This window comes from Rhinolophus hipposideros (genome assembly GCF_964194185.1).
Source record: "Rhinolophus hipposideros genome assembly, chromosome: 14".
Classification (NCBI taxonomy): Eukaryota; Metazoa; Chordata; class Mammalia; order Chiroptera; family Rhinolophidae; genus Rhinolophus; species Rhinolophus hipposideros.
Window position 1 is genome coordinate 46,883,554 of NC_138060.1, and position 17,407 is coordinate 46,900,960.

Here is a 17,407-nt window from a genome sequence, read left to right on the forward strand (position 1 = left end):
CCCAATTATTTTAGACACTGAATTTTTAAAATTTTATTTTATTTTTCAATTACAGTTGACATGCAATATTATTTTATATTAGTTTCAGGTGTATAGCACAGTGGTTAGACATTTATATAATTTATGAACTGATCCCCCCCATAAATCTAGTACCCACCTGGCACCATACCTACACCATACAATATTATTGACTATATTTCTTGTGCTGTACTTTACATTCCTGTGATTATTTTGTAACTACTGATTTTTAATTTTAAGCTCCAGGGATGCTACAGTCTGCTGATTTGAGAGAGAAATAATGATACTGTACTCACTATATCACCTTTATGGTGGAACAGGCTGTGCACATTTCACATGTGTGGCATTTATCGCATTTAACAGTGTGTTGCTTGTATATGATTCCTCTGCCAACACGGTGCTTCTCGAGAATGGGGACCTTATTTTTATTCAATTATTTCCCCCTAGTATTTACAACCAGGGCTGGAATCTGGCAAGCATGAAATAGACATTTATAAATGAATGAACAAAGAAAAAGTAAAGGAGCAGGACGATTCATTTGGTTTTCCGAATTGGGTGTGGAAGAAGGGGCTCAGACTTGGAGTCACTAAGTGGGAGGAGGGTGCGGGGACACTCCCAAAGGCTCACAGCTTCTGTTTGTGTCACCCCAAACCCGGGCGGGTTAGCAAGGGCCTCAGCTCCGCCCCAAGCGAGTCTGCGCAGGTCTTCTGAGACGGCTCCGCCCCCAAGGAGTGCGCAGCCACGCCCCCTTCCCAGTCATTCCCACTGCGAAGTCCGTTCCACTCATTACAGGATTAGGGGCGGGGCCACCATGGCGCAGGCGCTCTGGGCGGCGGAAGTAGCAACTGGGAAAGAGGGAAAGGGGCCTGCGGCGCCCCGCGAAGGGCAGCGCGCTCCTCCCCCCGCTCCTCCTCCTCGTCCTCCCACTCGGGGAAGCTGTGGGCATCCGCACGTGCCGCCGAGCCCAGGCTCCTCCCTTCCCCGCCCCCTGCCCGGGAGCGGCCAGGCGGCTGCCTTCCTCTGTCGCCGAGATGGCGCTCGACCCGGCAGGTACGCGGGCGGGAAGCGGGGGTTGTTGAAGAGTCTCCGCTCGGGTCTCTAACCGCAGGCCTGCGGGTTGGGGGCCCGCCTGGGAACGGTGCGGAGCTCTGAGGTTGCACTGCTTCCGCAGACGCCTTCTCCCGCCCAGCCAGCTGCCTGCGAGTCTGGGGCCAGCCCCGGCGTCTTCCCTGCGGCCATAGGTTATCCTCCAGCTCTTTGGGGTTCGGGTTCGGAGACAGGCATTGGGTTCTTGTCCGAGCTCTCGTCCTATGTGGCTTACCTATGTGGTCCTCCGTAACGGGACTGGGTTCTTCATCGGCACCTTGTTTTTCTCCCCTTGGGGGCACAGACTGCTTTAAATACCTGTAGGCCAACTGGAACACAATACAAAGGATCCATCGCTGTTGCAAGAGTCAGTTTCTTTGGAAAGGATCCCCAAAGGCTTCATCAACGCTATTTGAACTTCAATGCTTCCACCCCACCTCCCTTTACAGCAGTAATTTGTTCCCCTCCAATTCCCGTCCTTACGGAGGAAGCTCACCTGAGGCATCCTTGCTTTACGATATTCATGGAAGAGTATAGTTAGGAGAACGGCATTTTTGGAGGGAATCGTACTTGGTCCAGCCCCTTCCTTTCATTATGTGGGTATGAAAACTCAAAGCATTGGAGGAATGCTTTGAACCTATGGAGATTCAGCAATGAAAAAGTTACTTGGGTGGCCCTCCAGAAAGAAAAAAAATATTTGTAGCTGACAAATAATACATTTATTGAACACTGTTATCAAGCACAGGATTCTCAGTTATCTCAGTAGATTGAGGCCTATGTAATTCCAGTATGCATGTGGTATGGTAGATACTATGATCTTCATTTTACAGGTTAGGAAACTGAGGCTGAGAGAGGATAAATGAATTCGAAGCATAATAGAATTTCGGGAACACACAATGATCATACTAGTATTGGGCCAGGTGATTGGATCAGGTTTTGCAAAGCAGTTAACTGATCTGGGCGTTGAAGGACAGAATTTCTAGTGAAGCTGGAGAAGATGTGGCAGAATGAGCAAATGTATAGGCAGCATAAAATATGCTACTGTGTGATGTTTGGTTGCAGGGTGAGTACCTTGGTTTGATTGGTGGGGTAGGAGGGGTGTCGGTAACGGGTGGGTAAATTCAGACTGCAAAGTAGATTGAGGCCTATATAATTCCAGTATTTCTGAGCTGGAAGTGACATTTAAAGTAATCTCGCACAGATGAGAAAACAGATTCCAAGAGGTTAAAGGCTTTTCTATGTCTACATTCTTAAATTTAGACGGACTAGGACATTTAGAAAAAAATCTTCATACTTGTCTCCACTTTCTTACTGTCCAGAGACTTTTAACCCACTCCAATCTTGTGGTGTGGCACACCCACGGCCACACAGCTAATTGCTGGTAGAGCCAAGTCTGGTGGAACTCAGATAACTTCCTTTTCAGTCCAGCACTACAGGTGTAGACCCTGTCACCATTTGAGTATTTATTGATTAAAGAACTACATGCCCAGTGCCCATTATACGAGGTCTGACAATTAAGTTTGCAAACTCATCCTAGAAAAATACCTCATTGCTGAATATCACTACGGTCACCTTCCAAGTACTCCCCTTGGGAAGCTATGCACTGATGCCAGTGCTTAGTCCACCCTTGGAAGTAATTTGGGAACTCTTTCTAGAATGGCCATCAGGGCTGTCATCAAAATGTCTTCCTCAGTATTTTCTTTTTCTTCCAGTAAAGAAAGAAGTCACTGGGGGCTAGATGAGGTGAGTAGGGAGGGTGTTCCAATGCAGTTATCTATTTATTGGCTAAAAACTCCCTCGCAGACAGTGCCGTGCCAGCTGGTGCATTGTCGTGATGCAAGAGCCATGCATTGTTGGTGAAAAGTTCATGTCGTCTAACTTTTTCACACCACCTTTTCAGCACTTCCAAATAGTAAACTTGGTTAACTGTTTGTCCAGTTGGTACAAATTCATAATGAATAATCCCTCTGATATCAAAAAAGGTTAGCAACATTGTTGCAACAATTTGGCGAACTGACCTGGTATGTCATATTGTTCTAGGCCCTACGAAAGGTATAGAGGACAAACAAGATCCCTGCTTCCTGGCTCCAAATAGAGCTTATATCTAGTGGTAGAAGAAAGAAGACCAACAGCCACCTCCCCCTCCCCACAGACACACACTTTTACTGCTGTGATAAACATGAAGGAGATAAGCAGTGTCCTATGGTAGGTGGTGGAAAGAGAACTACTTTTGATAGAGTGGTCAATGAAGAGCTCTATGAGGAAGAGTTATTTGAATTGGAATCTGAAGGACAACAGGAAACAGTCATGTGAAGAGGTAGGGAAAGAGTATGCCAGGCAGTCAATATCGCAAATGCTTAAAATATTTGATGGAATGAGGGCTAGAGTGTGGAGATCCATAAGGAAAGGTGCTGGGAAAGAAGGCTGGAGGTATATGCTTGGAGGCTATGATAAGAAAGTGTTTGGACTTTCTTGGAGGCTTTTAAAGAGGCATAATGTAATTTTAAAATTATAACAAGTTATGTCTTTACTACCCTGGCTGCAGTGGTAACATGCATTGTAGAGCGATCCTGAGTGGAAGCAGGGAGACACAGTAAGGGGTGGTAGAAATTAACAGGACTTGCTGTTGCATTGAATAAAGGTAGTGAGGGAAACGGAGGCATTAAGGATAATTCCTAGGCGTTTTACTTAAGCAGCTGGGTGGATGGTAATAGTCAAATCTAACAACATGATCTTTGGAAACTTTGACAAAAGCAGGGATGGAAGCAAGATTGGAATGGGAAAAGAAAGTGGAGTCAGCGACTAAGAAGAGTTTTAGAAACAATTCCTATCTGTTTAAATTCCAGAATACTAACATATTGAAGCCACTTTTTTGTTTCTATTTTATTTTTGTTTGGTTCATAAGTTGAAGAATAGGTTCACATTTTGGTATTTCTCTTGCAAATATTTCTTTTTATAGTCCACAATGGTATGTGCCCATACTGAGTAGATAGTTATGCCAAATGAGGTTTATATAGCAAAATTTGTTTTCTCATTTGTTTATATTACATGTTTTGAAGTCTCTGTACAAGTTTGATCTTCATTTGACAGTAACTTTTAAGTAACTGTAGGGTCCATTTTTCTCAAGAAACTCTGTACCTAGCAATGAACTGCAGGTTACATACTTATATGTAGTTTTATTTAAACAATTTTTCTTTTTGTTAATGTAAAGGAAATAACAGTAATTTCTCTGTAAGTTTATCAACCCTAATTATGTTCATTATTTTCTCTACTATTTGAGTGCAGAGAAAAAAAGCTAGAGAGAATCCAAAATACCCAGGAAACGTGGCTGTGGAGAGAGACTAAATTTTTAAAAACTACCAATGCCTAGGTTGTATTCCCAGATATTCAGATTTGATTTGCCCCAGGCTCTGACATTTTAAAATATTCCATAGACAATATAATATGCAGAGTACAGCAGAACCACCATTCTGAACTCTTCCAGTTTTATTGACTCGTCTTTCAGCTTTGTTTGAAAGTCTAATCTTTTTCCTATTTTCAGAAGAAGTTCTTTACGTCTTTAGCCATAAATAGGACCTTTGATTGTATAGTAATGATTGAGAAATACACAGTATAGCTCCTTCTCCAGTAATAGGACTTTAGCATAAGTTAGTCTTAGTCCAAGTTATAGCTTCTTTATCAATTTATAAGTCTTTTTACGAATATTGTACATTTAAAAAAATCCAGTAAAACGTAGGTCATTGAAAAATTAAAAAGTGGTTTATTTTGAATGTATAACCCACGGTCATCTATAGAAACAATGTTAAAAGTGTGCTTGTTAAAGTAGCATTTTCAAAAGGGTAAAATTATTTAATTACTCATGCAAATAGAAAATGAGTACTTGTTGAACGTTTTCTTCAACTTGTTAGTGCGGGAACCAGTAAAATGTAAAAACAATTCAAAAAACATTTGAGAACCTAGCTACGTACAGTAGACAGTTTTATGCATTGCTGGCTTAGATAAAAACTGGTTAATTTGCAACAGGGCTATAAACTAATCTTTGTTGTTATCTTTTCCACTGATCAGAAATTATTTCTATCTCTATTTGACAAAATTCTAGAAGTTGTAAAATAGCCCGGTAATGGAAAGTCAAGCCTAGTGCTTGTCCTGAAAGAACACCCAGGTAGGCGTTTGCTATCTCCAGATTGTAGATACATTTTCTGACATGATTACATTCCCAGATGACAACTCACAGGAACTAGGCCTGATAAATTTTATTTCTGACTTTCTCTGGTAAAGAGATTCCATTCTCCTTGCTTTTCCCCTCTATCTTTCCCTCTTTTAGCAGGGTAGGAAGTTGTCCTTTCCCCTGTCAATGTGGATTTGTTTTCTACTTTTGCACAGTGGGGCAATAACAGCATGAGAGGTTTCCTTAAATCTCTGTGTGTGTGTCTGAGCGGTGTCCCCGCCCCTGCCCCTTTCCTTTCATTGGTGGTTTTTTCCCCAGAAACTGAATTAGGGGAGGAAGATGGGACAGTGACAGGGTTCATGGGGTGGAAAGTGGGGTTAGGAATTTCATCACATTGCTTGAATAGATGTTTAAAGTACAATGTATGTGTCTTGGGAGGATGTCATAAGGTATACATCGCTCTTGGAGAATTTGGGCTGCAGGGGTTGTTTTAGTGGTTTCTGTGGGAATGTAGGTAGATTAGTTTTAGGGGTACTAGCACTTAGTACTAGCTCTTATATTTACTGGAAATTTTTACTTTTTAAGTTAGACATCTAAACAGATTTGAAGAACCTTTTTTTGCCCTGAACATTGTGTGATTAATAATGTAGAAGGTTATCTGTAGTTGACTAGAGAAATTTTGATTTTATTATTACTTCTGTATCTCTACAGAATCTTCTTGGGCATGAATTATATTGGTAGTTGAGAGACAGAAATCTGTTTAACTTCTACATTTTATGTATTTCTAAACTCAAAGTGTACTTGCGCTAGAAAATACATTGTTTTTGTTTCACTGGATTCACTGAAACAATCCTCTAAATGGGTTGTCTGTGAAATTTGAGAATCATTGGCTTGAGCAAAGAGCCTGAGAAAAAGAAGAGTTGAGATCAAAGAGGGGTGTGTGCTGTGGCAGTGGAGGGGTTTGAGTTGTGAATCGTGAAATGTCCTGTAAACCATTTCAAGGCACTTGAATTTTATCCTAACAAAGATGAGAAGACAATGCAAGTTTTTAGGTAAGGGAGTGACATGTAGAACTTTCCTCATTTTGTGTTTGTCTGACTCGATTAGATTTTGTGTTTGTCTGACTTGATTAGATCGAGGTTATGCATTCTCAGCCAAATACTGCACACGTGGTGATGTGTCTTTCTCAGGGTATCATATTTGGAGGCACGAGATGTGTTCCTGTCTCTCATAGGTGGTATTAATTTTGATCATGCAGTCAAGGTCTTGTCCAAAATTTTTGCTGTTTTTCCTCTCTTGCAATTAATAAGTAATCTTTGAGGAGACTATTTAAGATCATGTCAATGTCCGGTCCTCATCAAAATTTCCCCTTTGATTTAGCATTCATTGATGATATTTGCCTTATTCAGTCTTTCCTATGTTGGTTGCAAAATAATAATTTTTCTACCTCCAGCATTCTCTCCATGTTTATTAGATGGTTGTTGACATTTTGCCATAAGCAAGATGTCTTACATCTTATTTATAGATTTATTATTGGCGCGGACTCATGAATTCCTATTTTTTCAATGGTTTATAATTTGTTAGTGTATATAATTATTTTGGTGCTCACATTTCCTCAGATTTGGCCAGTGAGAGTTCCTTCAAGCTAGTTTCTGTGTCCTTATGATGTACTCCTATCACTGTGGGGTGTATTTTCTTTTTTTCTCACACAAGATGTCCCTGGCTCATCTTGTAACTACCCTGGCTCATCCATAGAATTACTTAGTCCTTTCTCTGATTAGCCCTGGTTCCATTTATTTGGGCACAGTATTAGAGAACAAGATCTGGGTGCTCAGTCTGGGTACCTACCCTGTTTCCCTGAAAATGAGACCTAGCCAGACAATCAGCTCTAATGCATCTTTTGAAGCAAAAATTAATATATAATATAAGGCCAGTTCTTATAGTGAAATAAGACCGGGTCTTATAATGTTTTGCTCCAAAAGACGCATTAGAGCTGATTGTCTGGCTAGGTCTTATTTTCGGGGAAACACGGTAGCTAGGTCTGGGTGTTTCACATGCGAGTGATTTATTAATGAAGGAAAAACCTGTGCAGGAGTGAGGGGAATAGCAGAGGGAAGGAGAGGAAGCTGAGTAAGGACGTATTTTCAGGGAATGCCTGTCTCAGCCAAATCAGCTCTGGTACACAACAAAGTACAAGGTTTGTCCTGGTTTGCAGGCAGGGAGCTGGGTTTTGTGCCATCTGTCAGTCATTGGCCACTGCAGGAGTTGGGAGATGGGGCAGCAGCAAGGACCACTGCACTGTGCTCCCACGCCCTAGGGCAGTCCTGAGGGGGCTGGAGGTTGAATGCTTCAGCGTTTTGTCCTACAGGAGGCACAGACTTCCCTGCCCTAAATCTAATTTATATGAATCTATTAGGGACCTTAGTTTGGGTAGTGAGAGTTCAGATAGTGTTAAGTCAAGAGGGCAGGGGTACTTGCACAGATGTATGCACACACACAGGTGTGTGTACTGCATCCAGATGTAACGTATTGTAGGGTTTGATAAAACAGTTTGAATAACATTGGACTAAGATATACTTAACATATAACAAACTGTACTTTGTGTTTGTTTTTTTTTCTTTTGTTTTTTTTTTTGCCTCTAGGCAAGTTGACATGCTGTTCCTACTTTGTGGAATTTTCCCTCTCTTCCCCATCTCCACGTCTGTCTAATTCCTCTTCATTTTTCACACCCCACTTTAAAATCAGTTTCATAGGAGGCTTTTCCTGATTGTCACCACCCCTAATCTTTCAAACATATTTTAAACAATAATTGCAATTAAAAAGAAAACCACACACACAAAAAACACCAAAATATCAAATAACCTAGGTATAGAGTTTCTTTCATTCTAGATCTAGAGTTTTTCCTTGAGAAATAAAATGAAGCCTACAGTACAGATGTGCTGTGTTTGTGTCTATTAAATAGATGAAGAAAAATGTGATGTGGAAAAGGGGAATATTCCATGTGTGTAGTAAACAGTCGATATTTTTCATATGAGTTCACCTCTTTAAATGTATTAGAGACTGGGTGGTTAGAAAGGATAAGCCAGTTAATTACATCCAGATCCGGAAGACGTTGCCCACCAATCCGGGGAGACCGTGCACTGCTTTGGAAACAGCACCGAACTGAATTTGAGAGGTAGTGGGACTGATTTCTTGTTTTGGACTCTGCCATTAACCTGAGGCTCTTAGAGTATTCTAAATGCTGTAATCTAAGGTTTGAGGAGAAGGGGTAGAGAGAGTGAGCGATACCAAATAATTTGTTTATAAGTAAATATATCAAATAATTTAACTGCTAAGGCTGCTTTAAGCCTTAAACTTTTATGATTGTAAATACTTGCAATTGGTCTCAGTGGGTTCTTGACTCAGCACATGAAAGGATACCACAGAAAAAATAACTTTAAGCTTATGTTTCGTTTACTGGATTAGTATCGTTATTTTTGTATAGGGGTGTTAATAGCATATTTGGAAAAATCTCTAGATTTATTGATGTCTAACATGAGAAAAATGCTACCTTATACTTGTTATAAGTGTACCAAACTATGCCCAAATCATAACATTTATTCCCAAATTAACCATCTCTGCACCATCCCCAATTATATTTTTACATTTTTAAGTAAGGAGATTGAAGGGGAAAAAAAAACTAGGAATGTGGTGTTTACTCTCCCTCACTGTATTTTTGCTGAAGAACTGTTACAAAACTGAAAGGAGGTTTTTGATCAAAGAATATGTTAATTAACTAAGCATGCTTAATTGAAATATCGTGTTTTAAATGTTTATGCCGCAGAATAAGGACTCCGCCTATCTTACTTATTGTATATACAATCCCTAGCAGAGTGATTGGTACATAGTAGATGCCTAATAAAAATTGATTAACAGAATGGATATCTAATTATCAAATATTGAAATTCTTTACATATATGTCATTTATTAAATAGTTTTATTTGAGTATTCACCATACGCTAGAAGTTAGAGGGAATTATAGAGATGAATTAGACATGGTCTCTCACCTCATTAAACTTAAATTTCATTCAGTGGTTCTAAGCCTAGCTGCATATCAGAATTATTTGGGGAACATTTAAAAATACCAATGCCTGAGTTTTACCCCAGCATTTTTGATTTAACTGGTCTGTGGTGGGGCACAGGCATCAGAATTTTATAAAGCCCTCTCGGCGGTTGTTAGATGCAGCCAGAATTGAGCACTTCTGGTGCCAGAATCTGCCTTAGGCTGTTCAGGCTGCCATAACAACATACCATATATACTGGGTGGCTTAAGCAACAGAAATTTCTTTTGCACAGTTTGGGAGGCCGGGAAGTCCAAAATCAAGGTGCTGAGTGATTTCCGTTGCTGGATCTTCTCATAAGGCCACCTATCTGATTAGGGTCCTATGTACATGACCTTATATTTAACTTTAACCTCCTAAAAAACCCTATCTCCAAATACAGTCATATTGGGGTTTAGGGCTTCATCATGAATTTGGGGGTGGGGGATGGGGACACAGGTCAGTCCAGAGCAACCACTGTTATCAGGAGAAGAAGACTGCACAGATAGTGTGAGGCGATATGTCTTAAGTCCAGATGTGATAAGAGACAAAGCATTGGTGCACACGAAGTCTTGGAGGAAGGAGAACTCACTTTCAGGTGCTGGGGTCAGGGAGAACTTTGGGATGGAACAAGTATCTGATTTTAAATAAGCAAAACTTTGATTAGAAAATAAGGGGTAGAAGATGGTTGAGCTGGAGTTTAACTGTACTACTAGTTATTTACTGGGTCATGTTGCAAGGTGCCTTTGAGCTTTCTGAACCTCAGCTTTTTCATGAAAGCTGCTGCATGTGATGTTTGTAAACACAGTTCCTCCTACCACCCTTCCTTCCTTCTGCACATATTTATTGTGCAGCTTCTGTGTACTACACAAATATAAGCTGACTTTTTTTTTTTTTTTTTGAGCTAAGGAGGATAACATAACCATTGGGTTGGCAGGATGAAGATTTAAATTGTAGAAATTTTAAGTTGAAATTGCAATGCTGGTGGGACTTGGAAATTACCAATAGATGCTCAAAAATGTGGGCAGAGTAGATTTGGAGATGGAGGCAAGCACTGAGAACTCAGCGTAATAAACACCAGCTTTGAAAATAGAACCTTGTGGGATTGCCACTAAAGGTAGAGGAGCAGATCTTTACTCTGGAACATTTATACTTTTTTCCCCAGTGTTATTACCATTGTCCAGAAGTTTTTTGAGACTCCTTTAAAATGTGTCTTCAGCGTCTATAGTACATTCATCTTAATTTCCTCCCTGTGGCAAATTTTTATTCAGAAGGTGAAGTTGAATTTCAGCCAAGGTTAGACAAAGACAGTCTAGTGAAGGTGGTAGATGATCATCCTGGGAAATGCTACCCCCACAAAAAAGTGACACGGTGGGGCTGCCTTTCATGTTAACTTACACTGGCTCTGAAGGCCATGCCAAGAAAGATATTGTGAGTGATTTGAGCAAAAGTCGAATCTTTGAAATAAGTGAATAGCTTGTCAATATAAAAATAATTTCCCTACTCCATTATCTGAATGATGCATGTTTCTTTGTACAAATTTAGTGAACTATTATAAGATGAAGAAGATCCAGTAAAGAGAGGGTGGCCAACAGCACTGAGGAACATTCATAGGTTTGAGAATAGCCTCCTGTGTTCTAGACATACATCAGAGAGAAAACAATCAGGTATACATTGCTGAGAAGGCACAGACATGCCGTCATTTATTCCTTTCTCAGGTATCTACTTCTGTCTCCCATAACACTGCTGATTTTCTATTAGATATCAATGGAAAACTGATTGTAAGAAAAGATAGCCTTGAAGTTTTACCAAATAAAGTAAGTGTGAAACCTTTTCATTTAAAAAATGATGGCCACAGTGGAGATTGCAGCACTTTTCTAAAATTGGCATGTCTTATTGCATAAGTTGATTTCCTGCTTTGGTATACTTTTAGATTTGTTGTCCTTTTCTGGCCTCTTCTTGGTTTGAGTAATGTGGGTGGAAGAGGAAGTTTTCACACGTAGCAATCTGCAGAGTCTGAGGTCCAAGAAATAAGTGCTTTCTGGAAATGTGTACATCTAGTGTGAAGTCGTTGTTTATTAACAGTGAAAGCTGATAGGACAAAGAAGTTCAAATGAAGCACACTCTTATGGGATATAGGTGGTATTTGAGCCAGAAACTAAGGCGAAATAGGCGTATCTACCTTATTGAGGGGCTTTTGGTATTTTGTAAGAGTTTGAGCTTATTCACAAATTAGATTGTTACTGATTGACTTAATATTTGATGTTTACTCTCTTTGAAAGTATTTTTCAGCTGACTGACAAATCACTCCTCTTGTTTATTTTACTTTTTTTAAAAAATATTTTTCTCCATGGTATGAATCAGAATCAGAATTCCATTTCACTTTACTTTCTGATCAACAAATGAGAACTGTGCAGTGGTGAATTTTGGTTGTTCAAAATGATGCTTCTGAAACAAGCCAGTCCTATCATTTAAGGATTGTTTTCATGCTTCATAACTATGGAAGCTCACATAACCTTGTTTGCTAAAATCCCCTTAACTAGGCCACCATCTCAGGTGTGTAGTAGTGTCGTGGAGGAAGATGTGGGAACTGCGTTACATGATCTTGACATTGCTGTTTTATCAGAGGCTTGGGCTATTTTATCTCTGTGAGCATCCACTTCTTCCTCTGCAAAATAGAATCAAAACCCTTATCAGAGACAGCTGTTAAGACTTTAAGGCATTTCTTGAACTCATCTTGAGGTTTCATAAACAGGAAGGCTGGAATATTGTGTCGGGGCAGGGGGCTGTCATCTCTCCTACTACTGACTTTCTTTTTGTTGTGTCAGTTCAAGTATGAGTTGAAGGGAAGAAGGTAAAAGGAACACTGATCACTGTCTTAATTTTCCCAGTCAAAGTACCTCTGCCTACCTTTCTCCCCTTCCTCATTTTACACTGTGGTTATAGCAAGGAGGTATGAACAGGCTGGTAAGCACATGCAAATCTGCTCAGGAGCATCCGTACCTTTGTGCCATTGAGGAGAGCTGGTGTCTATTTGGCTTCCTGGTGGGAAACACTTAGTGTAAAGGTAGTGATTGCACTGCACACAGGAGGCCGGCTGTCTGGGACCCTTCATCTTGAAACTTGGTAACTAGTAAAGATAGAAACTGTTGCTAGTAAAAACACTGTTGCAAATTTACTACAAGCATTTTTTTTTTTTTTTGCCCTCCAGTAGCATGGAAGTGTCTTCCAGGAGCAAATAAATGAAACTAGGAAGTTAAAATTAAAAAAAAAAAGTGGCATTACCTAAATAAGAATCAAACTAGTTAAAAATTTTTCATTATTGAAAAAGCATACCTTGTTCTTCAGGTGTCACTTCTTTCCAATGAAAGATTCTGTAACATTCTCATTTGCTTCACTGTTAATCTTTGCAGATTCATAACAAGTACTGTTGTCAGTAGCTTTATAATTTAGTGCTGCCATATTGCATGAACACGTGAGCCCCAAAGCAAAATCTGAGCTAACAAATTCAGCCAGTGAAAAAGGTGAAAATTGACTTTCAGGTGATAGAATGTTGAGAAGTTAGAGCTTTGGAAATTTTTCCTGATGCCATTATCCTGATTCTTTATCTCAGTATAAATTCATGTGACTAGATAGTAGCAAACTCTCAAAATTTAATTTTTTTTTGCAGGCTCTTGTGCAAATATATAACATATATGGATCACGTTAACATTAAGGGAATCATTCTGTAATTTTATGAATAAAAATGCCATATCTACAATATTTTTAGTGTTGAAGATAGCTCTGAAATGTGTATAGAATCATAATTATTACTAATTAACAGGTGATATTTAGTGGTTGGTATGCTACCAATGGGAAAATCTTTAGCAGAATTTATTTATGTATTTTTAGGTCTGTTATTTCTGATTTAACACTTAAGAGTTTGGAAAATCTAAGTCAATATTAATGTGACTCTAGAATTGTTTCTTTGCCTTAGGAGGTTCTTGCATACCATTTAAGGTGTGTACAGAGGAATATTATAACCTCAAATTCATAATGTAGGTAAATATCGCTTATAATTTACTTAGGGAAAAATGGTTCAGTACTGCAGAGCGAGGTCTGTATCTAGGGAACGGATCCAAAAAATGAGTGCTTTAGTTATCTAAGGCCACTGCAAGATTTATAGAGCAAAGAGTAGGTTCATGAGAACACATTGTATAGGTTAAAATTATATAAAGGAAAGGAAGAGGTAACATTTTGAAGTTGATTTTATAAAATAGTATATCACAGTATTTCTTCTAATCTGTTCAGTAATTATACTATTACTGATGCCTAATGGTGATTTATGCTATCGACAAGGAGAAAAAAAAGTGTGTGGAGAAAGTCCCAGTTTCATTATTTTCTCTTCAAGTAGACACCAGCTTTCCACCCACAGGATGTCTCACGGACATTTCAAATTCAGCATGTGCACAACTGAATTCCTCTCCCACCTGGTGTTTCTTCTGTGTTCCCCACCTCAATGAGTGGTCACATCTTTTCACTCGGAGCCCCCTTAAATCATTCCTTTGCCTTAATCCCGTCAGGCCCCAACTGTTTTGTAGGGTTTCCCTCCCAATCTATCTTTTTATCTCCATCCTTTCCAGTTCCTTCTATAAGCCCAGTATTCTTTTTTTCGTCTTACAGCAGCTTTGGCAAAGCTAAGGAAAAAAAGAAGGCATAAATAAATAGTATTGGCTAGAATTCAGCAAACTATAGCCCGAGAAAAATCTGTTAAGGGCTGTAAGCTACAAATGGTTAGCAACATTATTAAAGGGTGGTTACAAAAAAAAAAAAAAGGGACATACATGATGGTGTATAGCCTGTAAAGCTTAAAATATGTGCATGCTGGTCCTTAAGAGAAAAAACTGCCGACCCCTGGCATAGGCAGTGGCAATTGGGAGACGACTGTAGGTGTGGTAAAGAGAAAAAAAAATCATGTGTCTTCATATCCATATTTTGAAAATTTAGATGAAATGGATAGTTTCCTTGAGAAATATAAACTTATTAAAACTGCAGCTGACTCAAGAATAAACAACTCTTAGAAAATTGAATCATTAGGCGAAACTCCATCTGTGTCTGTCTCTCTCACACATACATGTATGAACACATACACTCTTTAAAATCCAGTCCCTGATAGGTGGCGTATCAGTCAGAGTTCTACCACAAAAACAAGTAAGATGTGTATATACATACATACATACATGGCAAGGTAATTGGCTTATGAGGTTGACAATTAAGTTCGCGAACTTGTTGCAATAATATCGCTAACCTTTTTTGATATCAGAGGGATTATTCATTATGAATTTGTACCAACTGGACAAACAGTTAACCACGTTTACTATTTGGAAGTGCTGAAAAGGCTGCGTGAAAAAATTAGACAATCTGAACTTTTCACCAACAATTCACGGCTCTTGCATCACGACAACGCACCAGCTCACACGGCCCTGTCTGTGAGGGAGTTTTGAACCAGTAAGCCAATAACTGTATTGGAACACCCTCCCTACTCACCTCATCTGGCCCCCTTTACCTGACTTCTTCCTTTACCGGAAGATAAAGGAAATGTTGAAAGGAAGACATTTTGATGACATTCAGGACATCAAGGGTAATACGACGATAGCTCTGATAGAAATAGAGTTCCAAAATTGCTTTGAAGGGTGGACTAGGCGCTGGTGTCAGTGCAGAGCTTCCCAAGGGGAGTACTGGAAGGTGACCATAGTGATATTCAGCAGTGAGGTATGGAGCACTTTTTCTAGGATGAGTTTGCGAACTTAATTGTCCATCCTTGTATGTGATTGTGGGAGCTAGTTAAGTGTGAAATGTGTAGGGCAGGGCAGGCTACCAGGAAGGACAGCCTTGGAACTCTTGGTTTTGAGCTGCAGCTGCAGTCCACAGGTGGAATTCTTCAGCAAAATATCAGTTCTCAAGACTTTTCAACTAATTGAATCAGGCCCACCCAGATTATCTAGGATAATCTCCTTTACTTAAAGTTAGTTGATTGTAGACTTAACATCTACAAAATACCTTCACAGCAACATCTGGTGTAGTGTTTGAATAAATGGGGACTATAGTCTAGCCAAATTGACCCATAAAACTGACCACCCCAGTGGTTTCTACCAAATTTTCAGGAACGAATAAAAATCTTTAGACAAAGTGTTCCTAATTTATTGTTTAAATAATGTTAACTTTGATACCAACACAACACAAAGAGGGGAAAGTCATAGGCAAATCTCAACATGAAGATAACCACCAAACTGGGGAGCACAATTCGAGTGCCCAATACAGAGGTGCTGTTAGTTACTACTTGCCACTTTCTAAAGAACATAGCCAGGAAGAACTAAAACAGAAAAATGCGAAGCTGTCCCTGTGATTTTCTACATGGGAACTGGAAGATAATCTATTGGCAAATTATTAACAGAATTAAGTAAAATTGTGTATAAGGACAATATAAAAAATTCAGTTGAAACTACACCAGCAATATGTACATGTTATTTGTGAAAGATCCTTTACCAATAGATATAAGTCTAATGAAAGATGAACAGTATCTTTAAGGAGAAAGTTGTAAAGCTTTTTTTGTCTACTTAATTATCTGATTGTTGGTAGTTAATGTGTTAAAGTCACCCACTCTGAGTGCGGGTTTAAAGCTAACATGATACATTTGGTAAAATATACAAGACGTCCCTCACAGAGGACGCTTCTCAACCCCGATAGATAACCAGTGTCCTAATTTTTGTCACCATAGATTAATTCTGCATGTTCTTGAATCATGTAGTATGTACTCTTGTGTCTAGCTTCATTTTCTCAACAAAAGTTTGGAGATTCACCTACATTAAGTGTGGCAGTACTTCATTCTGTTGTATTACTGAGTCGTATTCAATCGCTCATTTAGGTTGCTTCCAATTTTTAAACAGACTTGTACAAATTTTTTTCTCGACATACACTGAGGGTGCCAAAAAAATGTATACACATTTTAAGAAAGGAAAATATTAAAATTGTAATACTCAGTATATACCAATAACAAAAGATGAATACAAATCATGTGTATACATTTTTTGACACCCCCAGTATTTTCATTTATCTTGGGTAAATGAATACTTAGGAGTGGAAAATAGGTTGGGTGTATATTTAACTTTATAACTTAATAAGCAGTCTTCCAAAGGAGTTTATCATTTCACACTCCCACCAGCAATATACGAGAGTTCCAGTTTCTCCACATTCTCCTTAAAATTTGGTTTTCTCAGTGTTTTTAATTTTAGTCATTCTGGTGGGTGTGAATTATATCATGGGTTTCATTTGCATTTTCTTAATGACTAATGACTTTGAGCACCTTTTCGCATTCGGAATTACAGTTTGTGTATCTTCTTTTTGAAGTACCCATTTAAGCTTCTTGCCCCTATTTTTATTGGATTGTTTGTATTTTTTTTGTTGATATGCAATTATTTATATATTATAGATTTAAGTTCTTTGTCATCATGTCTGTTATCTATATATCTGTACCTGTATATTGTGAACACTTTCTTCTGCTCTGGCTTACCATTTATTTCTCTTAATGGTGTCTTTTGACAAACAACAGATTCATCATTTTTTTCTTTTCTGTTTCATGCCTGTGTTTTCTCTTTAAGAAATCTTTGTCTACTCCAAGGAATTGAAAGGTTTTTGTTTGTTTGTTTCATAGTTTTTACATTTAGGTTTATGACCCATGGCAAATTCATTTTTGTGGGTTTTGTGAAGTTGGGGAGTGGAAGGTCAAAGGGTTCAGGCTGATTTGTTTTTTCCATGTTTATGTATCCTGGTCTTTTTTTTTTTTTTTTTTACTGATTAGCTTTGGTGCATTTGTCAAAATAAATTAGCTATATATGTATACATGTATATATGCATAAGTATTTCTGGATTCTATTTTGTTGTTAATCATTTTGCTTATCCTAATTATGCCAATATTCCACCACCATGATTTCTGTAGTTTTGTAGTAAGACTTGAAATCAGTGCGTGACATCCAAATTTGTGCTTCTCTTTAAATGTTGTTTTGGGTGTTTGTTCTAG

At 38.8% G+C, this 17,407-nt stretch overlaps 1 protein-coding gene across 2 annotated transcripts in view; it reads left to right on the forward strand.

The window, feature by feature from the left end:
* CMC1 (C-X9-C motif containing 1) overlaps positions 1-17,407 on the forward strand; it is a 70,672-nt gene that overhangs the window by 378 nt on the left and 52,887 nt on the right. Inside the window, exon 1 of one of the 2 annotated variants that reach the window (XM_081072558.1) lies at positions 830-1,068. The exons of the other annotated variant lie outside the window; for it this stretch is intronic. Coding sequence (XP_080928684.1) covers positions 1,050-1,068 — 19 coding nt within the window. The 5' untranslated portion in view covers positions 830-1,049. Of the gene's footprint in view, positions 1-829; positions 1,069-17,407 lie in introns of those variants that run through there. 2 annotated transcript variants of the gene reach the window in all.